At 42.2% G+C, this 24,250-nt stretch overlaps 2 protein-coding genes across 8 annotated transcripts in view; both read right to left on the reverse strand.

The window, feature by feature from the left end:
- Window positions 1-4,251, reverse strand: part of LOC149322093 (tubulin-specific chaperone D-like) — a 174,061-nt gene extending 169,810 nt beyond the window's left edge. Inside the window, exons 1-3 of one of the 4 annotated variants that reach the window (XM_089534330.1) lie at window positions 4,164-4,251; window positions 2,086-2,168; window positions 1,772-1,987 (exon numbers count right to left, since the gene is read on the reverse strand). In XM_089534330.1, coding sequence (XP_089390456.1) covers window positions 1,772-1,964 — 193 coding nt within the window. In that variant the 5' untranslated portion in view covers window positions 1,965-1,987; window positions 2,086-2,168; window positions 4,164-4,251. Of the gene's footprint in view, window positions 1-1,771; window positions 1,988-2,085; window positions 2,169-2,394; window positions 2,454-2,540; window positions 2,786-3,856; window positions 3,916-4,163 lie in introns of those variants that run through there. The other 3 variants (XM_089534340.1, XM_089534350.1, XM_089534359.1) reach the window with 3 other exon arrangements.
- A 4,946-nt stretch (window positions 4,252-9,197) lies between these two features.
- LOC149322095 (fructosamine-3-kinase-like) lies at window positions 9,198-23,143 on the reverse strand. 4 transcript variants are annotated; one of them, XM_089534387.1, is made up of 6 exons: window positions 22,738-23,140; window positions 21,184-21,335; window positions 18,234-18,325; window positions 17,496-17,590; window positions 15,585-15,707; window positions 9,198-11,558 (listed from the first exon to the last, which is right to left on the reverse strand). In XM_089534387.1, exons 1-6 carry the CDS (start codon window positions 22,879-22,881, stop codon window positions 11,220-11,222), a joined length of 945 nt encoding a protein of 314 aa, XP_089390513.1. In that variant the 5' UTR covers window positions 22,882-23,140; the 3' UTR covers window positions 9,198-11,219. The 4 variants fall into 4 exon arrangements, with proteins under 4 accessions (XP_089390513.1, XP_089390530.1, XP_089390539.1 ...); XM_089534404.1 differs by lacking the exon at window positions 22,738-23,140 and adding an exon at window positions 22,525-22,599; XM_089534413.1 differs by lacking the exon at window positions 22,738-23,140 and adding an exon at window positions 21,512-21,920.
- Between the last annotated feature and the right edge of the window lie 1,107 nt (window positions 23,144-24,250).

The raw sequence follows: 24,250 nt of genomic DNA on the forward strand, positions 1-24,250 counted from the left end.
TGAAGCTCTTGCCCCTTGGCCTGATCCCACTCCACCCACCCCGCTTGCAAGGGACAGAGTTATTGTCTTCCATAGGCACAAGGCCCTTTTTGGATAAGGCTTCCTGATTCCCTGCTTCTGGGGAAAGGAGCTATTGCCTTCCAGGAGCACAAGCAGGGGGTCACAAAGCACTGTCCAAAAGGGGGCTTTTGCCCATGGAAGGCAATAATAGAAGTGGGGGATTATGAAAAAATATTCAAAAAGGGTCTTGTGCCCATGGAAGAGAAGACAATACATTTTTCAGTGGTAAAATTTATTTGCAAGCTAAAAAATACTGGGTTCTGCTTTTCAACTGATTCCAATTGATGCAGTGCTCTAGTCCCTAAGCCATCATAAGTGGGAGCTTCTTGTAAAAACAATGCACTTTGGTCACACGTTGGTTATCCACCATCCAGAATTCCGCTTTGATAGCCTTGGCTGAAGAGCGGGGTATAAATAAGTAAGTATTATTATTATTATTCCCCAAAATCCAAAATTGTCCAAATGGGTGAACGAGACAGTGGCACCTTTGCTCTATGATGGTTCAGTGTACACAAATTTTGATGCAAATTTTTTAAAAATATTACTATATAAAATTACCTTCAGGTTATGTTTATAATTTCATATTTAAAGTGGGGCCACTTCTCCAAGATTTCATTATATATATGCAAACACACATTTTGGGAGAAAGGCAAGATACATGTGCAATAAATAAATAAATAAATAAATATTCCAAAATCAAAAACAGTTCTGGCCCCAAGCATTTCAGAGAAGGGAGACTCAACTTGTAACATCCAGTAAGTGGCAGGCTAGCTGAGCAAGTTGACATCATAAGCTTGCAATTAATAACAATGCCAATTACATTTCTATATCGCTTATCAGTGCACTTAAATACTCCCTTAGCGGTTTACAATGTTTAAGTGAATTGCCCCCAACAAGCTGGATACTCATTTTAGTGAGCTCAGAAGGATGCCAGGCTGAGTTGACCCTGAGCCCCTGGTGGGTATTGAACTCACAACATTGCAACTGTGAAGGGGTGGCTGCAGTCCCAACATTTAACCAACATTTAATATTATATCTTCATATCATATCTTCTCGTCTGGTACCAGTTCTGTACGGTAGATATAAAACCGTGACATACTGTCTTGCAATCAATAGCAATATAGCAAGTACATTCCTGTCTTGCCCAAGGCCCATTGTTGTAGTGTGCCTTCAAGTCATTTCCGACTTATGGCAACCCTAAGGAAAACTTATCATGTGGTTTTATTGGCAAGTTTCTTCAGAGGGGGGTTGCCATTTCCATCCTCTGAGGCTGAGAGAATGGGACTTGTCCAAGTTCACCCAGTGAGTTTCCATGACCGAGCTGGGAATTTAAACTGGTCTCCAGGGTCATAGTCCAGTGCTCTAACCACTACACTGTGCTGGTTCTCTAAGGCCACCTACTCTATGTATTTTCACTAGCCATTCATCTTCACTATCTAACAGGTCTGACTGTCTCTAGTAAGTGATTGTAGGACCAAATGAATTTAATGAATATGACCTGAATCCTATTCATATAGTCCCATCTAGAGAAGACCCACTGAATCAATTGCTGAATGGGAAGTTAAAGCTTAAACACATCTCATTTATTCACTGGGTCCACTCTAGTTTAGGCCTACCAACAGGATTAAGGGTTAAGGTTTTACCATTATGCTCACAAGATCTAAAGACAAAGCCCCAATCAGCCATACATACTAAAAGGAAACATTCATACCTTTAAATTTTTGAAGTGCTGTTTCTCGCAACGTCAGGTCTTCATACACTAATCTGAGATTATTAATCAACTCCTGTACTTCTTGGCTCTCTATAAAACTCTCAAGTATGTTTCCCTTGGCAATGACATCAGGTTCCAGGAATCTGTTGTCTTCTTGTTCAGATCCTCCATCGTCCACCTCATTTAAAACCATCTTGTGCTCGGACAAATCCTTCTCTAGCAAAAGTGCAACAAACAGGCATTTACTATTATGTTCATTTAAACTGTTCACTCCGCGCACACTTCACAACCTACGCAATGCACTCATCCATTACCTCAGTAGGCTTGAAGCTTAAATCTTCTCCCCTCCTCCCCAACAAAATCACCAACAGGGTACAAGACAAGGTTCTCTTTTCTCCTATTAAAAAATGACAATATAAAGCAACATTATTATATAACATTTTACAAACCTACATACATTCATTCATTCCTTCGTCTTTATCTCACATATATTATTCCTTACATTCTTCATCTCTAAACAAAGTTAATAAAACAAACTTCCTAATAACTACATTCTGAATATCACCTTTGTTAATACTTTCTTTCACTTCTACTACTTATCTAACCATACTCTTCTCATTTACCTGCTACCTTGTCTTTCATGTTGAATCAGAGTCCCTCTAACCATTTACTGGACAAACAAAAATTTGTTGTTGTTGTGTGCCTTCAAGTCGTTTGCCACTTACAGCAACTGTATCACAGGGTTTTCTTAAGCCTCATTCCCACTTACAGATAAATCAGTGTGCGATCTGAATCGATGGAATGATTCTGTTTCAGCCAGCCAAAGGGCAAATTTGAATCACTTCCGATCGGCTTGTGGTTCACACTTGCGTTGGATTGATTTGGTGAAAAAAGTGTGGAAAACATCAGCGACAAAAAGAAGTGGGTTAAATGGGTCTGGTGCATGGCCCCCCTCACCTAATTGCTTCAGTGAATCGATTTAAGTGGGAACTAGGGTCATTTGAACTGGTTCAACCTGATTTGCGGCCCAGTTTAAAAGGTAGTGGGAATGAGGCCTTGGTATGTTTCTTCAGAGGGTGTTTGCCATTGTCCCCCCGAGGCTGAGAGAGTGTGACTTGACCAGGGTCACCCAGTGAGTTTCCATGGCTGAACAGGGATTCGAACCCTGGCCTCTAGAGTCATAGTCCAATGCTGAAACCACTATGCCGCGCTGGTCTCCTCAAGCGACAAAAGATCTGCCTTTAACTCTAGAAGTGTCCTAGGCCTATTTGCTCTCACTGGGCATAAATCCTGTTGTTAATCCTGTACAGATTATTCAATGGGATTTACCTCAGTGTTGGCTGAATAGGTCTACTCTGGCTGGGGCTCGCCAGCAGGATGCCAGTTATTGGACATTGTTATCCAGTACTCAGGGAATATTCAATATCACCTAGAGCTCAAGAGAAGGGGTTTTTTGCACAGCCTTAAACACAGACTTCCTCTCTCTCAGCTCTTCCACAATGCAGAAATAAAGCAGCTTGGCACCACTTTAACCAACATGGCTGCATCTTGCGGAGTACTGGGATTTGTAGTTTGGTGAGAGAGGTCCAGTGCTTCACCAAACTACAAATCCCAGGATTCCTTAGGGCAGAGTCATGGGCTGCCCCTGCACTGCAGAAACAATCCAGGTTGACTGGCACTCTTAGCAGCCGATATCTCCATGCCGTGGAATCCTGGGATCTGTAGTTTCACTGGAGATTTATCCTTCCCTGCCAGAGCGCTCTGGTGCCACAACGAACTACAATTCCCAAAGTTACACAGGATGGAGCCGTGGCAGTTAAAGTGGTGTCGAACCGGTTTATTTCTGCGGTGCGGATGGAGACCTGAATCCTAGTGGGGATCTGTATCTTGAGGGGAGGCACCCAAGGCGGCTCTTCTCTTGGCAGGGAAGGCTAAAGCAAAAGGATGCAATTGTACATATGCTGTATTTTATACTGTATTTTATTTGGTATTGTAAGCCGCCTCAACCCTGCGGGAGAGGCAGCATATGAATAAATTATTATTACTATTACTATTACTATTAAGCATTAATAGCATTAAACCCACAGGCTCCCAGATACAATTCAGGGAAGGTGTTTTAGAGCCAGGCAGTGCCCTCCTCCTCCTCCTCCTGCTTCCTGAGCGGCAGAGGGACCCGCCCTCCTCCTCGCATCCTTCCTTCAGAGCAACTGAAGCGCCAACGCCTCGTCCATCCTCTCCCCTTTTCATAGAGGAAGAGAGAGACCATTTCATAACCCCCCCGCTGTGAATGAATGGTCCCGCTCCCTGCCCTGCCTCCCCCCCCTTCAGCCTCCACTTGGTATCTCCCTATCTGGCTCTCTTGGGAGCCTCGGGAGCCGCTCCCCCCACTTACCGTGGTGATAATAAAAAATGCTCGTCGTTGGCGCCTGCCGGAGCCAGGCCTTCCCAGTACGGCGCGGCCGAGGGTCATAACACCTCGGAACTCGAAAGCTTAATTGGACCCTGCCGAGGGAGGAGCCCGCCTGACGTCACGGAAGGGACGCCGCTATTGGTTGCTATGGAAGAGCCCAGGGAACCCTGGGATTTGTAGTTTGTTCATTATATTGGATTCCTGGCTCTTCTTTCTCCCAAAAGGCGCCTCGTGGTGCTTTAGGCTTCTCTGTCAAACAGTGCCGGTGCCACACACGAAACTACAGATCCCAGGATTCTGTAGCCCTGGGATTTAAAAGTGCAAAACTACAAATCCCGGGTGTTTCACAAGGTCTTTGGCCTTCTCTGCCAAAATAGGACGGTGCCTCACAAAACTATACATCCCAGAAGTTGTACAAGGTCCTTTAGCCTTCTCTGCCAAAGTATTCTGGTGCTCACAAAACAACCAAAGTCCCTAACGCCAAAAGCCCCAAAGTGTAAGAATAAAAAAAACAAACTGAAGGGTTCTGCCAAAACAAATTTTTGAATACAGAATATAACTGAATGGAATATAACCCACTTCCAATTAACAAAAAGTACTTCTGTACAGAAATAAGGAATAAAATAAAGACTGGAGTAGAGAGTCCAGTATAATTTCAAAAAGGGTATAAATACTCCACTGAAAAATGAGCAATTGCAAAAAATATATAAAGTATCCAACCTCAAGGCCAGAGTTATCTGACCCTGGAACATGAAAGTCAATAAAGTTTCTCAAAGGGTAACAATACCCCACTATAAGTAGTGCAAATGCAAAAATAAAATCCTAAAATGATATTAAAAACTCAAGGCCAGACATGTTTTGACCTCAGTCTTCCTCAGTGGCCTATAACCATTTAAAATATATTGTATCTGCTCATCAACTCACACAATGTGTCTCTACTCAATTCAGAAGCAACAATGGTCACGTATTGCTCACTAAAACCCTTATATAACCAGATGATCTGGTAATAGGAGCAATCCTGCCAAGACTCAGGAGAAGACCCTAGGGAAAACTTAGAGTGTAAAAGAGCAATGAAAAGCTCAAACCACCAACTCACACTTAAGCCCACCGGGAATTCAGATCTCCATGATGAATCCATTTGGGTTCCAATTTTTGTGGTTGTTTTGTGTTCTTAGTACTAGATATCCCATCCATGCACCCACACTTTAATGGAATTCTCCTCCTATATGCATCCCAGAAGTTTCACAAGGTCCTTTAGCCTTCTCACCAAAGTGTGCTGCCAATGTCTCACAAAAGTATAATTCCCAGAATTCTGTAGGATGGAGCCCTGGCATTTAAAAGTGTAAAACTACAGATCCCAGATGATTTACAAGGTCTTTGGCATTCCCTGCCAAAGCATGACGGTGTCTCACAAAACTACAAATCCCAGAGGTTTTACAAGGTCCTTTAGCCTTCTCTGCTGAAGCATGCCAGTGCGTCACAAAACTATAAATCCCAGAATTCTATAGGTTGGAGCCCAGGCAGTTAAAGTGGTGTCAAACTGCATTATTTGTCGATGTACCGTTAGGCAAGGAATACTCAAAGGTGGTTTTGCCAGTTTCTCCCTCCAAAATATAGCCTACAGCACCTCACTGGCAATCTCCCCTCCATGTACTAACCACGGCTGACTCTGCTTAGCTTTCAAGATCAAACAGAATCTGTTGCCTTTGCGGTATTTAGGCCCTCGGTGGGCCCTTGGTATCATAGTGGTCCCCAAACTGTGCCCTTTACAAGATTTTATACTTCAGCTCCCAGGAGCCTCAGCCATGTTGGCCAATAGCCTGGGATTCTGGGAGATGAAGTCCAAAATCCCTTAAAGGGCACGGTTTGGGGACCACTGCGCACCTCCATGGATGTGGATGCTCAAGTCCCATTTAATACAATGGTGCAGTAAAATGGTGTCCCTTATATAGAATGGCAAAATCAAGCTTTGCTTTTTGGGATATATGTACCCTTGGAATATTCTCAAGCCATGGATGGTTGGATCCGTGGATATGGAGGACCAACTGTACTATAGAGATAAAGGTATTCCCCTTTGACAAGGTTGCCAAGTTGTTTCTGACTGTAAGGGGTGGTGGTCATCTCTGTGACTACCTAGATTACTGCACTAAACTTTTATAGCACTGTTATTCCACTTTAACTGCTCTGACCGCCTCCTCCTGTTGCATCCTGGGATTTGCGGTTTAAGAAGAGGCATCTAGAATTCTCAGAGAGAGGACTCTTAGGCCTCACTGAACTACAAACCCCAGAATGCAACAGAAGGCAGACAAAGCAATCAAAGGGGAATAGCAGCATTATAAGACAGTAGGGCAATAAAGTGGTATGCTGAAGAACCAGTGTTGTCAGAAGACAATTCCATGGTCACATGTCACCATGGCTGCACAGAACACTCTTACCTTCTCACCAAAGTGGTACCTATTTATCTACTTGCACCTTTGCATGCTTTCAAATACTGGCAGAAGCTGCGACTAGTGATGGGAGCTCACTCCATCCACCACACTGCGCTTGGGCCTCGAACTGTCGATCTTGCGATTATCAAAGTCAGCGTCTTGACTGCTAAGCCTTAACTAAGGCCCTTAACTGTACTATACCTTTAAGGCCCTTAACAGTACTATACCTTCATAGTATTTACTGTGAGCTATATGCTGTCTGAACCAGGGTGATGAACCTCCAACCCACAGGCCAGGTGCAATCATGACATACAACCCTCCCACCACCTCCACCGCCATTCAGCCTGAAAATGGCCCTGGAGGAACATATGCCACCCACTGGCTGTGTTTTGTCCACACACACACACACACACACACACCCATCTAACAGCTTGAGACATGAGCATGATAATTGCCTCTCCTTTTTCCCATCCCCAGTTCTTCTTTTTCCCACCCTCAATGTTGTTTTCCTACCCCCAATTCTTCTTCACACTCTCAATTTTTCTTTCCTCAAATGATGCCATCATTTCCCCTATCTCCTGGAAACCACAAGCCCTTATCAGGCAATTAATTGGCACCTTAATGAAACATTGTTTTCTTTCATTTACACCACAGGCAGGAATCATATAGATCTCCAGATACTGGACTGCAACTCCCAGCATCCTTTGCAAGTAGAGCCAATGGTGAGGGATTCTGGGACTTTCTGTCCAACAAGTTCTGGAAGGCTATATAAATCCCACCCCCAATGTATACACAGTCAAGCATCCCTTAAATTGATGAAAAACTACTAATTTGTTCTGGGATGTCCCCATTTTGCTTTCTGACAGACAGATATTCAGTTTATTATTAGAAGAAATTATAGCTACAAAATTATGTCATCAGTGTCAAGATTTTATTTAGATCCCACAATACATAAAAAGTAAGTATAGCATTTAACTTTCATTAAAATTCTTTATCAGAATGAGTTTATCTGGCCCTGGATCGCTCAACTGACTGCTTTAAAACCAAACTAAAAATTAACTAAAAATTAATCTGACATTCCCACTAATATAATTTAAAATTAATCTGACATTCCCACTAATATAATTTAAAATTAATCTGACATTCCCACAATAATTCAATACTTAGCAACAATCCTACAATGTTGATAATTAGTAGTAAACATCAAGCTTAACAGGGAAGAAAAAAACATTTAGTTTTTATACTTACTAACCCTTTAAACTAAGAATGCTTTAAATGCCTAAAAAGTACATAATGGGCCAGATATCAACACTAACTGAAACGAAGTACATTCAAAAATACTTCCAACATATTTTAGTCATTGTTTACTACACATGAAATGCTTTAGTCCAATACTTGTAACATACAATTTATCTAAATACAGGTTGAGTCTTCCTTATCTGAGATGCTTTGGGCCAGAATTGTTTTGGATTTCAGATTTTTTTGGATTTTGGAATATTTGCATACCCATAATGAGGTACCTTGGAGATGGGACCAAAGTCTAAACACGGAATTCGTCTATGTTTCGTATTCATTTTACATACACAGCCAGAAAGTAATTTTATGCACAATATTTTTAATACTCTTATGCATAAAACAAAGTTTGTGTACACTGAACCATCAAAAAGCAAAGAACTTACTAACTCTGCCAAAATTATGTGGATAATTTTGGATTCTGGAGTATTTTGAATTTCAGATTTCCAGATGCGGGATACTCATCCTTAATTATTACCTCCTTTAAAAAGTTTTTAAAAGAAAAAAAAAGAAAAATGTTCTAAGGAATTGATACTGGAGCCAGTGTTTATCTCAAGAAGAGCTGTGTGTAGAAGTAGAAAGATTTGACACTAAATAGCCATGGTCAATGTTGAGGATATATAAAATACCCAGACTAATCATTCTTGCAATATTCTTTTTTCCTTCATGCCTGTTTCTAAGATGCTGCAAACCGTTATTCAAGCTATTCCACATGTAAGCAGGATAAAACTTTGAAAGATGCTTGCCTCATTTCAAACAGTTTTTTTTAAAGATTTTAAGTTTACTTTGCCTATTAAGGCTAATTTCACAATAAACTACTTCCATTCTTATACATGTTTATGTATAACCCACAAGTACAGTAACCCCCACTGTGTTTAACAGGGTTTATTGCTGAGTGACTTCAAGTTATTTCCAACTTATGGTGACCCTAAGGTGAACCTATCATGGGGTTTTCTTGGCATGTTTTTTCCCCTAAGGCTGAGAGCATGGGACATGCCCAAGGTCACTCAATGAGTTTCATGGCTGAGTGGGGAATCAAACCCTGGTCTCCAGAGTTGTCATCCAACACTCAGACCACTACACCATGTTCCCAGGTAGGGTGCCATGTCCCGGGGGGGGCAGGACATTCCCGCTTTTGGACCGTTCTGCACAGTCCCGGTCCGGTTTTGGGTCTGTCCCGGCACCCCCCGGGTTTTGTTAGGGCGCCGCCGCCACGGCGCCTTTAGCCGCTCTTACTTGCGGTCACTCTTCCTTGCCTCCGTCACCGGCACCAATGTGGCTGTTCCATCCCTGCGGCCCCCCTTGCGGCTGCCGCCACCGCCGCAGCATTCGCCGCAAGCCCGCAAGCCCAAAGACTTCTGCACGGGCGCGCGCAGGGCTTGGTGGGAGCCTGGAGCTCCTCTGGTTGGCTGGCTGGCTGGCTGGCTGGGCTGGCCAATAGGGGAACAGCCCGCCCCCTGCTTCAGGAGTCTGTGACTCCTGGCAGGGGGCGGGGCTGTTCTAGCTCTCTGCCCCCATTGGCCGGCCATTTTAAAGAGGAGGAGCTCTCCTCTGTTTACTCCCTGCGGACCGGCGGTCAGAGGGCAGCGGCGAGCAACCGGGGGCAGGGGACGTCAAGCGGAGGCAAGCGGCGAGGAAGCGGGGGCAATGGGTGGCAAGCGGGGGAGTCAGTTTGCAAATGCCCAAATGTGCTTTGTGTATGTTTTGGAATAGGGGAGGGGGGGTGGCCAGAAAAGGAAGAACATTTCTGTCATCTGTCTAGGAATAATGCCAAAATGTCCTCCTTTTTGGTCATGCCTAAGAAACATGCATTTATAGTAACATTTTTTAAAAATCATCAATTTTTTTGCATGTCCTCCATTTTAAAATGTTGTCCTACATTTGTCCCGTTTTGGAGGTCCGGACTTATGGCAACCCTACTCCCAGGTAAATGTTCACAGGATTACATCCTGAGGCTTTAATTTGCATTAGTAAATAGGCTGTAATATTAACTATTCATGGTGAAATGTGCTTGTAAAAAGCAAGGCCTTGGGACAGATGTCCCTAAGGCCAGTTCTGCTCTTGAAATGCAGGCAAATTTTAAAATCTGGTTTCTTATGCAGTGCAGTGCAGTGCTGTCCTCCAAAGCAGACCAAAATATTTTATAGCTTGAGACAAAGGGCTGCCCTCTCCCTTCCATGTACAAAAGTTTACCAGAAAACTGAACCAAAAAGATAGCTGCTATTATTATTATTATTATTATTATTATTATTATTATTATTATTATTATATTATGATGTTTATTATTATGATGATGATGTTTATTTATACCCTGTCTTCCTCCCAGTGCAGGAACTCAAGGCAATCTCCACTCACTTGAAGGCAAGGTGTGAGGAACGAGTTTCTGCACAGCTGATTGCATGGCACAGGCACTTTTGCCCATCCGTTGGCTCTCAGCAGCTGCCTCACTTTGTCTTATGGTAGGGCCATCCTTGACCCTTGTGGAGGGTGGCTGTTACATGCACAGAAAGTACTTTGCATATTTCAATAGTTTTAAAGTTCTACATGATTTACATTTTTGCAGTTACTTTTTGGAATGTACGCTAACTCCTGTGAAAGTCTCAAAATGCCAAAACAGTCTAAGGAGATTATCAGATGGTGGGGGGGGGGGGGGGGGAGCTGGGAGTAAAAGGCATACTCCCAGCATAACTGTGAGGTTGCGCTGAAAATTTTCAGACGACATCACGCTCATCCAGGACTTATCCAATGGAGATCCAGGAATACTCCAGCAACAAACCATTCCTGGGATTTCCCCATTAATGGTTAATTGCTGGAGCATGCCTGGACCTTCATGGGTTAGTCCTGGATGTGCACCCAGTGTGTCTGAAAATCTTCAGCATGACCACACAATTATGTTTGGGTATGCCTTTTACTTCTGGCCTTTTCCCGCCATCTGATAATCTCTTACGCTGGAGAATTCCTTTAGTTTCTCATGATCAATTGCTATACTATAGAACCAACTATAACTGGGCAACCCTGTGGATGAGATGTTTTTATACTGCTTGTACTAATATTAGACAATTCGTTCCATTTGATATTAATTGTACACAGTTCACCTAACCTTATCAAAGTGGTTATTAATATGCTAGTTGACTTATTACAGTATGCAAAAATTACAAACCACTGCAAGCATTTTGTGAGGAATCAAATGTGTACAAAGGCCACCTTAATCATTACCATTTGACATTTCCAGGTGGCTATCATCTCAGAATCATCTTATTTGATGTTCTGACATCAAACAAGGAAGCTGCTCACTCAGGAAAAGTGTTTGTGAGGTTTACTTTAAAAGCTTCCTCATTACATTAAGAGTTGGTCCCCGATATCCTGTGCCAAAATGATTCCAGTGGTTAATATAGTTAAATAGCTGGTAAAGCTTGTTGCGCTTTTCAAAGCCTGGAGCCTTGGGGATTTTGCTGTGGTAAGCAGAGAAGAAGGAGCTACTAAAACCACCAAACATCATAGCAATTGCAAGTTCAAATTCTGAATGGCCATAGAAGCAAGCAGGGTCAAAGAGAATTGGGCCAGAGTCATCTTCACCTACATTTCCTGCCCAGAGGTCCCCATGAATGAGAGCAGGAATGATCTCCAGGTCACAAAACATCTCAGGAATCTTTGGCTGTAAAAGGCATAAACAAAAACTTTTAACACTGCTCAAACAAAAGAAGTGAAAAGTCATTTAAAGAGAAAAATTCAGAATCTCATAATATAGCAAGCAGAGTACATGAAACCCTGACTCCTGTATTTTTATTCCTTTTTCTTCCCAATTTGTGAGTTTTATATATTAAGAATTATGCTGCTTTACCATAATTTGTCCTGTTTCTATCACTATGTCTGGCAAACTCAGGATAAATTAATGTTAATGCACATTAGGTTTTTAATTTCCTGGAAATCTTTTCCCCCTCACTTTGCAGTGTTGCAGATCACAACTGGGGGGGATTGGCAGAGAAATGCTGTGTAGGAGGTTTGACAAAGGCAGACAGAGGCAAAAAGCTATTATTTTAGTGGGGCTCGACTTGAACTTCTTGTGAACCTAATGCAGGATCATCAGTTGCACTACATGCCTTAAGATACAGGTAGGAAAAGTATGGCCCACATATGGTTTGCAGTATCTGCAACAAACTGACTTTCTCTCTGCCTTGCTACTCTGTTTGATAGTGCTAGAATCAGAAAAACACAAGGTATCCAGAAGTAGGTTTTTGACAAAAGCTCTGTGAGCAACATTCAGTTTTCACATTTTAAACAAATTCTGGGGTATAAAATTATTTAAGTCTAACTATGTGCTTTGTGGATTTAGGATTTCGTCAGAACAAGTAGAGTACACAGTATAAACTCTGAGCATCAGTATTCTTGAAAGAGAATACATGCAGCAGTTATAGAACAAAGACACAAATGGCTTGGAGAAACAAACTGAAGGCTTTATTATAGAAACTCCATTCTAATACAGGAAGGTTAGTCAGGGTGCTGGGGAACAGCTGAAAGAGGAATAGCAGGAAAAGAAGAGGAGGAGAGACTTTCCTGAGAGTATGAGTGTGCATCACAGAAGGCTCAGGATAGGTAGACAAGAAGAGAGGTCACTTTGGGTCATTTAACTATTTAACACGATTTCTACTGCCCTCTCCAAGGCATTCATGGAGCATCAGCCGAAGTTCAAAGGCATTGTCAACTTGCCAGAGCTAAGTATTGTTGCACTTCTAACTCTGAAATGCCAATTTGTTTTCCAAACGTTCTCCTTGCATATTTGAAAATAAAACAAATATGATAAAGACAGCCCTTTCACACTACACAGTTACAGCACTATGATTCCACTTTATCTGCAATGGCTGAATTCTGTGGAATTCTGTGATTTATAGTTTGACTGAGGTCCTAAAAGAGATCTCTAGTGGAGAATTCTAAGTACCTATAATTACAGGGCCCACTGTTAAAGTCTCTAGTGTTCAGTCTTCCAAAAAAATAAAATGCTTTGGGGACATCCTTGTACTTCTAACCATGCAGAAATGGACAAAAGAAACCACTTAAATCCAGAGATGTCTTGCACAAACAGAATTTCACTAGTTCTGCTTGGCAAGGCAGCCTAACTGAATTCTACCAGCCTTCACATCCCTCTGTGCCACATCACACTCCAATCTTGACCTTCAGGATCAGGTTTTGGGAAGCTCAGAGACCAGGAGTGGAGAAGAACATACATGTATGGATTGAATTCCACTCATCAATCCAAAAGATTGTTATTGTTAACACCAAAACAATTACTTTATGTTGTTGTTAATTACTGGTGCTTTAATGTGGTTGCTTATTTAACTGTATTTTAACTTTTTACAACTAATTTTTAATTCATGTACCTTGTTTTAGTTCTTGTGTGGGAGCCCCTTTAGAGACAGAAATGAAATAAAACTGATGTTTTGCAATGAGGAGTGCTGCACATGTATTTAATTAAACAAGGTCCCTAATTATTCTGCCTTTAAACTAAAATTGGAAGCAAGGCTGTAGTTCGTTTGAACTGTGTAAATGATATAAAGTTAATACTGTCATGTGTGAAATGCAGTTCTAAATTGTGAATACTGAAGTACAAACAGGCAATGAAGTTTTATTTTATTTTTTATTTATTTCATATTTATACCGCCTTTCTCCCAGTAAGGGACACAAGGCAGCTCACAAGATAAAAACAGGTTAAAAACAATTTTTAAAAACAATTAAAATAATCTACTTAAAACAGTATAAAATTAAGATTAAAACCATACATGAATTAAAAACATAATCTAGAACACATACCCGAAATAAAAGCTACCCTATTATGATTTTAAAAAGCCTGCCTGAAATAAAAACATTTTTACTTGCCATTAAAAGGCTAGCAGGGAGAGGGCCAACCTAGCCTCCTGTAGAAGGGAGTTCCAGAGGGTGGGAGCAGCCACCAAGAAGGCTCTGTCGTGTGTCCTCACCAAGCAAGCCTCTGATGGTGGTGGGACCGAGATAAAGCCTTTCCTTGAAGATCTTAGGGCTCTAGCAAGTTCGTATGGGGAGATATGATCTCTCAAATGGTCTGGACCTAAACTGTGTTGGGGTAGAAGAGTCACACAGAATTTAAGGCAAGACAAAATATGGGCTCAAGATCTGGACAGACAAGCCAAAATAAAACTACTTCAGGCCTGTCAGAGAGTGGGCCACAGGGATGGAGCAGGTGCACGGGCTATAAAGGAGGAGCGCGGGCTCAAGGAGAGGGAGGAGGCGCTAAGAAAGACACTGGAGTTGGGAGAGAGGATAGGGTATGAGGAGGAGATCATTAGGAAGGTTCATGACGCTTGGACTGAGGACTTGACCCGCCAACACCTACGAGGTAGATGGGGCAGAAGCAGGAATGACGGGCTCCAGGACCATAAAGTGGAGGGTTTCTTTGCTGACCAAGTCCACCCAGCAACCTGGGACGCTGAAGATGAGCCATACCAAGCCCGCCTTGTGAGTCGACCTGGGCCTCATCTGTGTTGGGACATTAGAGAGCAATGCTGGCCCATAGGACATCATCCCAGGCCACTGGAATGAGGTGAGCTGGAGCAGGAAGGAGAAGACGATGCTCCTAAGCCTTAAAGACTTTAAACGGGGAGGTTGGGCAGTCGGTGAAGTAACCAACCAGCCATGTGGGAGAAATCAAAAGTAGTATATTTGGTGTTGGAATAAAGGTGTTGAGCATTCACCCGGGCTTCCTCTACTCCTTCTGCTGTTACAGAGATACCAGTCAACCCCACCCCAACTGCAGTACCCATGGGCCCTATGACAGGGGGTGTGCTGTTTAAATGATGCATGCGTCTTAAGAGGCTAGAAGCCACGCCAAAGCCATGCTCCAGTCCTAAGGACTGAAGCGCAGCTTTGGTGCAGCTTCTGGCCTCTTAAGATGTGTGTGTCATTAAACAGCATACCTCCAAAGTGACCCGAAGTGGCTTTATTTTGGCCTGTCTGTATGGGCCCATAGTATCCTGCATATTTCACACTGCACTTGGAAGATGGTCCAAGAATAAAAAGAATATGCATCCAGGTCAGACCTCCTAAAACTCCTGCCTGGGAACTACAGAACATCCTTTATGACAAAGAGCAGATCTGTCGGCAGTATCAAATGGAGACCTCAATGTGTAGGAAAAGCATCAGTCACAATGAAGGGAATGATATGCTAGTGCACTTGGATCTGAGGGGGCATTCATACTTGGTTTTTTTTTGTTCCGAGGAGATGCAGATCACCATACTGATGCATATCGGTATTGTTGTTCCCATTATATTTTGGTTTCCCAAATCTCTCCGAGTCATTTTAACCCTAGTGTTATTCACACATGTCATTGTTTTGGGATAAAATGGAGCCACCTCCATTCCTTTGAACGATACAGACAGATAAGGAAGTTTATTCACACTGCTGACAATGCAAATCAATGCGGATCTTCCAGGAAAACTCAGAAAAAAAAACAGTATTGAATATCCCTGGTTAAGTAAGTTTTTTGGTAGAAAAGTGCACCAAATACATGCAGGGCATGTGTGAACACCAAGGATTTAACCCAGATTCATCTTGGATTATTTTTGTAGTGTGAATGGGGCCTGAGACTATGTAGATGCAGCTACTTTGTCTCCTCTGTTTTTTCAATCTGATATTCTAGCATTTCATGAGTACCTTTAGTTGAGACCATAATTCTATTGCTTTTCTGTCTCCATAATCTCTCTCAATCAAATCCATTTGGGCTTGGAGCCGATGACGTATAAAGAAAGTGGGCCAGTCACTCTGCCATTCATTCACCTATAAAATAAAAATATGTAGGAAAACAGACCTATACAACACAGCTGCCGCTCACTCCCCAAACTTGCTATAGAACACCAATGGAGAAAGTGTGGCCCTGGGCCATTTTTGTGGCACCAGGTTCCCTGCGAGACCAATATTTTAAAAATCAAATCTTCTCAGCAGCCTCTGGGGTAAGGGGGTAATTTCTTCATTTTTATTTATTTATTTATTTTGTCCTCCAGGTCATTTTAGACACAATAGAGGCTTTTTCCCCCCTAACAAGAAGTAACCAAAAAGCTGACTTCGGGGTAATTTCCTACTGGTAAAAAGTCTCTCCTAACCCTAAAATGGTCTGCATAGAACCAAAATATGGATAAACTGTTCCCATGCTTCCTAAAGGGGGTATGGCAGTGTAAGAACAACAAAAAATTGAAAAGAAAATCAGTACTGTGGCCTTCTAATGTTCCTTGAGAAGCCAGTGCAATCCCCCTAGCCCCACACACTTCACTACCCCTCCTACAGAGTAAAATGCTGCATCCTTTGAGCATTTAAATTACTGTCTTCAACCAGTTTGGCTAATTCTTTTCAAATGCCCATTTTATTCAAATATGATTCATTTTGACACACAAAAATGGGAAGCCTCAGTATGCAGTATCAATAAGGGTGCAAAACACACTGCATTAATACTCCAGTTTGCCCTAGCTCAATGCTAGGGAATTCTGGGAACTGTAGTAGTTTTGTGTGATGTTTAGCCTTCTCTGTCAAAAAGCTCTGGTGTCACAATAAACTACAATTCCCAGGATTTTCTAGCACTAAGCCAGGGCAGTTAAAGCAGTCTCAAACTGGATCATTTCTGCATTGTGTTTTGGACCTAGGTTGCAAGAACAGCTTTAGATACTATATATAGGTCATATAGAGGAAACACTGGTTGTCTAACCATTAAAACAGGTTTACCTACATTATACCTTACTAGCATCACTTTCAAATTTAATGCACACTATTTTCATGGTATAACTCAGTTACCTCATCCAGTCTAAGCATACCCTTTTCCATTATATTCAGTGTCAATACTTAGCATAAACTGGTAAGCATATAGCAAAGAACACAATAAGACTTCATTGGCATGTCCAGAACACAAGGTGGATAGATTCTGATCTATCTTCCTTGGTACACATGATGCATATGGGAAAGGACACATACACCCCTGTTTAATGAGCACTTGCCTTTGGCATATTCTGATCTGGAATAACTAAGGGCTGAAGCAGATAGATGAGAAAGAGCGTCCCAAGTCTGTTCCAGCTGCAAGCAGGTCGGGATTCCAGCAGCCGCATGGCCTGCTTTCAAAGCAGGCTGGGGCCATAGGACCTAACCTGTGCTGCCAGGAGCCAGATTATCCTAGCTCCTTTTTTCTCTGGTCCAAAGGACTGGAGTCCAGCTCTGGGCTGCTTTGGAGGCATGCGTTGTTTGAATGCCACGCCTCCACAGTGGCTGGAAACTGCTTCATTTGGTCCATCTGTTTTGAGCCTGTGTTAGGGAAAGCAGAACTTCCTGCTGATGCTCAGTAGAAAATGAAATAACAAAGGCCTGGGACAGACGGGCCAAAAGTGACTTGCCAACGCCGATACTAGGGTTCGGGAGTGCTCAGTAACCTCCACAGTTAAAACGGACGCCTCCAGCCTGCCCTTTCAGGGTGGTATGTACTGCGCCTAAATTTACTAAACTATACTACTTATAAATCAAAGTCTATAATTATTTCTACATTTAACATCATTATTTCTGAATTTGATATGCAAAGTTGGCGCTCACCTGAGTTATATAACCACAGCAGGTAACTGTATGGAACCCAAACTTATCCACATAGTGAGGTTCTGTCAGGCCTGCAAAAAGACCTGCCCCTCTCCCTGTTAAATAAAATAAACTGGTTAAATTAAGAGCACAAGTGTGAAAATAGATTCCTCTACTTATAGAGCAAGCTTATGAATGCCTATTTATAAATCTTACTCTATTCGGTAGGGCTCACTCCCAGATAACTGCTACAGTATTTCAGCTTTAGATCCTAATGCACAAATCGTAAACACACTTTCCTTGAATGAAGTCCTGCTGAATTCAGTGGGACTTAAATCTGAATAGGCATGCAAAAGATTGTGCTGGAAACAGTTATTTTTTTGCAACTTTTTTTACAATTTGTTACCAAAATGGAAGTAAAATAACACACTTGAAATATTATAGGGAATAAATATTTATGCAAAATTTTGCTCTGTGGTGATTTATATATGAGAAAGGCCAGTATCATCAGTGGGACAACGAGGATTGGGGGGGGGGGGGGGGGGAGATTGGAATTGCCTAAGTACAAAATCTTAATATTTTTAATACACTGGTATTTAATTAACATCTTCATACAAAGAACATTGTTCTTAAGTCAAATTAATGTAAATGGTGATTAAGTGCAACTCATTTGCTCAAAACTGAGATTAGTGGCTCATGTAGGAGTGGCAATTAGATAGCTACAATAGGGTACAGAATATATATATACCAATACTTTACCAACTCTGTTTTCTTCTTTCTTTAATTTGTCTCCAAGTCTTTGGTTGTAAAGGTGAAGATCTGCTACCTGCTCTCCCAGTTTTGAAGAATATCTTGGGGGGGGGGGGGGGGACAGAAAGACATTAAAAAGCAAAAAGGAAATTACTATAAGGATGAATCAGAGATCTCAGAACTGTTCCTAAGGTAGGGGGTGGCTCAACATTGGTAAGCAGGTTGTTACTAATTTTGCCTACTTACAGGTGCTTCCACGAGGAGGGCAAATTACATTTATCATCCATGGCTATTCAAACATCCTTAAATATGAAGACTCCTAAAAACACATGTATTTAGAAGCATAGTCCATGTGTTGATTGTACTTTACCCTCAAGTAAGTGCACATAACATTAGTGTGCATAAGTATGCATAAGGTTATAGACACCCTTTTCTTATATTCCTGGGATTTGGAAAGCTCAGTGATAATTACTGTCTGAATGTTTCTTAGTGCTTCATCATTTAGTGCACTTCTGGATGATAATTTCAGCAGAAGCTCAACTACACGGGGGGCTTGGTGGTCAACTTTTGCCAGATCATACTGGGGAGTGGTTCTGCTCCCCCACCCTGTCTTAGCCGGGGACTTGAATCCTCTACTCCCCGCCCCTCCTGGGTTCTGGGGTCCTTGGGAGGAATCAGGATATCTGAGATGAGTGAAATTTAGTTTAATTGAGAAATGAAAGTCACCAAGCCAAATACTATCTGTCAATACGATGTTGCGACACATAATTTTGTTGTTGTTGTGTGCCTTCAAGTCATTTCTGACTTATAGCAATCCTATGGCAAACCTAGCATGGGGTTTTCTTGGCAAGATTTGTTCACAGTATGTTTGCCTTTGCCTTCCTCTGAGGCTGAGAGCATGTGACTCGCCCAAGGTCACCCAATGGGTTTCACATAAGTAGTGCCTTATTGAACAGAGTCTTTGGACATGTGCAGTAGGTGTCAGAAATCTGGTGGTTTTTAGGTAATTCTTAACAGCCACATATATGCTGAAATCAGTAAAGGCTAGAAACGCATGCATGCATACATATATACATAGAGGTAAATTCCCTTGAACTTAGTTGGATTTGTTTTAATCAGTACACATGTATGCTTGCCTTGTAAGTTTCTTTAGTGAATGTCCAGTGGCTATGCTTTCCATGCCCAAAACAAGTCATTTGTCAATATATTTTTTTACATTTCCTGCTGGGGTCAGTAACATTTTATGAATTACCAAACATCATGCACATTCCCAGTTTAGATGTTTGAGTATCACAGAACTCTTTGCTATGTAGAAACACAAAGTAGTTTCATGTAGTCTCATTCCACACACATTCCATATACATAGGCCTGTTACAGACTGCCAAAATAAAGCTGCTTCGGGTCTCTTTGGAGGTATGCTATTTAAATGATGCATGGGTCCTAAGAGTCCGGAGGTTGCGCCAAAGCCACACTCCATTCCTAAGCACTGGAGTGCAGCTTTGGTGCAGCTTCCGGATTCTTAGGATGCATGCATCATTTAAACAGCATACCTCCAAAGAGACCCGAAGCAGCTTTATTTTGGCAGTCTGTAACAGGCCATATATTATCTTCCCAAACTCCAGACTGATACAATATATGATCACAAGACAACCCAGATTTAAAAAAGACTTTAAACATGAAAGTCTCACTAATATGGCCAGATGTGTTAAGCCAAGTCATGAGGCTAGGCCTTTTTGTACATATCTGGGTGGACTTGAATAACAGCAATGATTCAAGTTGAGAAAGAGAGGGAAAAGCCATTAAGGAGAGGAGCCCAGAACAAGCAGGATGAATTGGATTATTGTGCGATCCCTTAGGCAACATCACATTCTGTGCAATCTGACAATAACTCATTTCCATAAAGGACAAGCCTGCCTGCACATTTTCTTGGAAGTGTTCCAATACACTTGTTAAGTGCTTCCAAGCTCCAACAATTCACATAACAATTGGACATTGACCACTGGGAATGTTTCAGATGCGGGGAACCTAGAAGAATTCATAGTTCAGTAGAATTTTTAAAATCTGTGCAGTGGAAGAATAAATGTTATGAAAGGAGTGAAGAACTTCTGTAAAGTGCTGAGGGTCATATTTCAAAAACGATCAGTGCATCCCTCAGGATTAACTGTCAAAGGACTCCTGTCAGGGCTAGGTGGGGCCTAAGCTAATAGTGTAGAGAAATGGTTTTTTTTCTTTCTTTCTTTCTAATTTCCCTCTTTCTCCCACCCACTGGGAGGGATAGACCACTCTTATAACAGACTGAATGCAGCATCTTTGAAATTAGGACTAGGGGTCTAATATCTGCATCATGGATTTTCTTTTTTTTAAAAAAAAACCCACAATAGTCTACTTCTAGTTTTGCACTCTTCTGAAAAAGATGGCTCTGCTGCCATCTTCTTTATCAGAACGCCATTACATAAACTATGGCGAGTGTATCAGTAGCCTCTCAGTAGCTATTGCGTACACATTTAAATCACCTGAGTATCAAACCAAGATCAAGCCTTTAAAGATTTCATAGATGTTAACATTCTTGTGAAGTGAGAAGGCTGGCCAATGGCCTAGTAAGCTGGAAGAGGCCAATCTTGCCAAAACATTCTGCACAAAATAGTATGGATATTCTCAGGCCTCTTGGCAGACACCTATAATTGTCAAAAAACAGAGTACATGTTGTTGACGCAAGTAAAGGGAGAAGTTCCTTGCTGGCATAACTTCACTTAAGTCATCCCACAGCATGATGTGGATGCAAGCTTGTTAATTCCCTTGAATTTATTTTACATATTTCCAGGGAGATGTTATTTAAAGATACTAAAGCTGGCCCTTGTACAGAACTGCCACTAAGAGGCGACATAACACAGACGTAAACCAGGAGAGCAAAACATCCTAGCAAGGCCAGCGGTATGCCTCCCACCCATCCCCGACATACTTGCTGAGACTCTTCATCTTCAGGTACTCCATAGCAAAGGCTGCTCCACCTCCAGGGAGATCTATCACTTTAATTGGCTCTGGGACCCGCACCGTGTTGGTCTGCTGAATGGCTCTCAGGCTGGCCATCTCCCCTTCAAACATGGTCCTGGCCTGGACAATAATGAAAACACGTAGAATTCAATGGGGGGAGGGGGACTGTTTTGGCTGCATGAAGGATCTGTGCAAGAGAAAACCCATTTTGATTTCTTTATTATTAGTACCGTTATTTCTTTATTATTTCTTATTTTATTATAGACATCTATGAATTCTTTAACATGTAACTTTACCTATTTGTATCTATCCTGAGTGAGGTCAAGGTGGAATACACATTTCTTTTCCTCACCATTTCATTCTCACAACAATTCTGTGGGTGCATCTATATGGTAGAAATAATGCAGTTCAACACCGGATGACTAAACATCCTGCATGTCCTACATATCAACCTTCTGTCCAAAGGGAGTTTCAAAATAATCTCCATTATAAGCATGACGAAAAAGCATGAAGTTATATTTACATTAGTGTTTGTAGCTTTTATTTTGTCATGTCCTACATTTGTCTTGGATGCCCTACATTTTGTGGTGCCTTGTCATCCTTTGCATATGGTCACCCTGAGAAGGCCACATGCCAGATGTTTGGACTCTATTAAGGAGGTGGCGAGTATGAGTTTACAGGACCTAAGCGGAGGACAGAGGGACTTGGAGATGTCTTATCCATAGGGTCGCCATGAGTCAAGATCGACTGGAGGGCAGTTAACAACAAATAATTCCCCTGAGGTTTCAGATAAGCCTGGGTAAGGCCACCCCTACCATTCAGCACAGGATATATATATATATATATATATATTGAGAGAGAGAAGTTAAATAAGTATATAAATACCATGTGTGTCTGTGTGTATACACCACTTGTCACAGGTTAGGACTGGTAGGGGTGGCCTTACCCAGGCTTACCTGAAACCTCAAGGGAATTATGTGTGTGTGTGTGTATATATTATATACATGATACATGATATATACACATATATATGAAACCTCAGGGGAATGTAATTATGTGTATGTACATACACACACACACACACACATATGAAACCTTGGGTAATTTAATTTTTTATATATAGGGGAATTCAATATATATATATATATATATATATACACACACACACACATATGAAACCTCGGGATTTATATATGTGTGTGTGTGTGTGTGTGCGAAACCTCAGGGGAATTATTTATTATATATATAAAACTCAGGTTTTATATATATATATATATATATGCACACACTGACAAATATATATGAAAACCTTAGGGGAATATCATCATGATCATCATCTATGAACCCTTTTATTTCTTTTATAGATATGTTCGATGCCTCAAGGGAACTGACGTAAGTACACAACACACCCCCAGTACCTCCGCCCTTGCCCTCCGTCCCTCCCTCCCTCCTTGAGGCGCATAGAATAAGCTCCAGTGTGAGGGAGGGAGGAAGGGAGGCGTGGCCAAGGGAAGGGAAGCACCTGGGGCCTGGCGTTGGTCTTGAGGAAGACCGGGCCGCCGTCTGTCTCAAAGGCCTGCCCTTGGCTGATGCAGCCGCCGCCCGAGCTCCCGCCGAAGGCCTTCAAGGCGGACGTTTTCAGCTCGGCTTTCAGCAGTTTCTCCATGATGACGCCAGGAGGCTCCTCCTGGGGCTCCCTGGTTTTCCAGGCCAGCCGCCCTCTTATTATTATCCCCTTCCTCCTCCTGCTGCTGCTGCTGCTGCTGCTGGCGGCCTCAGATATAAACAAACAAATAAGATGGACGCTGACGCCGCGGAGGGAGCGAGGGAGGGAGGCAGGCAGGCATTGGCTGGAAGCAGATCAAGATAAGCCCTCCTCGGGGGACACCTTTGCAACAGCGGGCTCCCCTTGGCAGAGGGCCAAGCGAGACAGGAACAAGAATACTCTCTGTGTGTGTGTGTGTGTGTATATATATATATATATATATGTATGTATGTATGTATGTATGTGTGTGTGTGTGTGCGTGCAAAAAAAGGAGAGAGGAGAGAGTTTAAAAAACCAGGCTAGCGAACTACAAATACCAGAAGCTCTCTGGGCGCTAACCCAGTGTCGACCCATTATATCCAATGGGTCGACATTAGGTTAGCTGCCCAGAGAGCTTCTGGTATTTGTAGTTCGCTAGCCTGGTTTTTTAAACTCTCTCCTCTCTCCTTTTTTTGCCCCCATGGCCCCCAAATAGATAAACTGATATAATGTGAAGTGAGGTTCAAAATACACTGCAGCAATAATCCCGTTTGAGGCCGCTTTAACAAGCTGTAGTTTGGGGAGACATTTAGCCTTCTCTGTTAAGGAGCTCAGGTACCACAATAAACTACAATTCCCAGGATTCCCTAGCACTGAGCCAGGGCAGTTAAAGGGGTCTCAAAGTGGATTATTTCTGCCATGGGTTTTGGACCACAGTCTTTAATTTAAAGCGTGCAGGGAAGGCTTTTGACAGGAAAAGTGTGGCTGTATCCACACTGAAGAAATAATCCGGTTCGACAGCACTTTTAAGTGCCCTGGCTCAATGCTGTGGAATCCAGGGAAGTGTCGTTTGTTGAGGCACCAGAGCTCTCTAACAGAGAAGGCAAAGTATCCCATAAAACTACAGCTCCCAGAATTCCCTAGCATTGAGCCAGGGCAGTTAAAGCCCTCTGAAACTGGGTTATTTCTGCAGTTTAGATGCAGCCCATTACTCTATCCCACAGAATACTGGGATTTGTAGTTTGGTGAGCTCTCTGGCAGATCAGCTTTTAAATTGTGGATCAAAGGTTTTAATAGGAAAACTGGAGGGAAAGTAAAAAATCCTGAAAGTAAAAAGGAGCGGCTTTTGTTTACTTTCCATTCGGGTTAACACAAGTTGAACAATGACATGTGTGAAAATCAACCTGCTTTTGTGGGTTTTTCCTACTTTTTAAATCCTGTTTTTGCATGGGATTCCCCCCATGTGATAAACCCCATAGTTCAACACTCACAAACCACTACACCACAGCCG

Source organism: Sceloporus occidentalis, unplaced genomic scaffold (genome assembly GCF_023333645.1).
Source record: "Sceloporus occidentalis isolate IW3139 unplaced genomic scaffold, rSceOcc1.0.p SCAF_1, whole genome shotgun sequence".
Classification (NCBI taxonomy): Eukaryota; Metazoa; Chordata; class Lepidosauria; order Squamata; family Phrynosomatidae; genus Sceloporus; species Sceloporus occidentalis.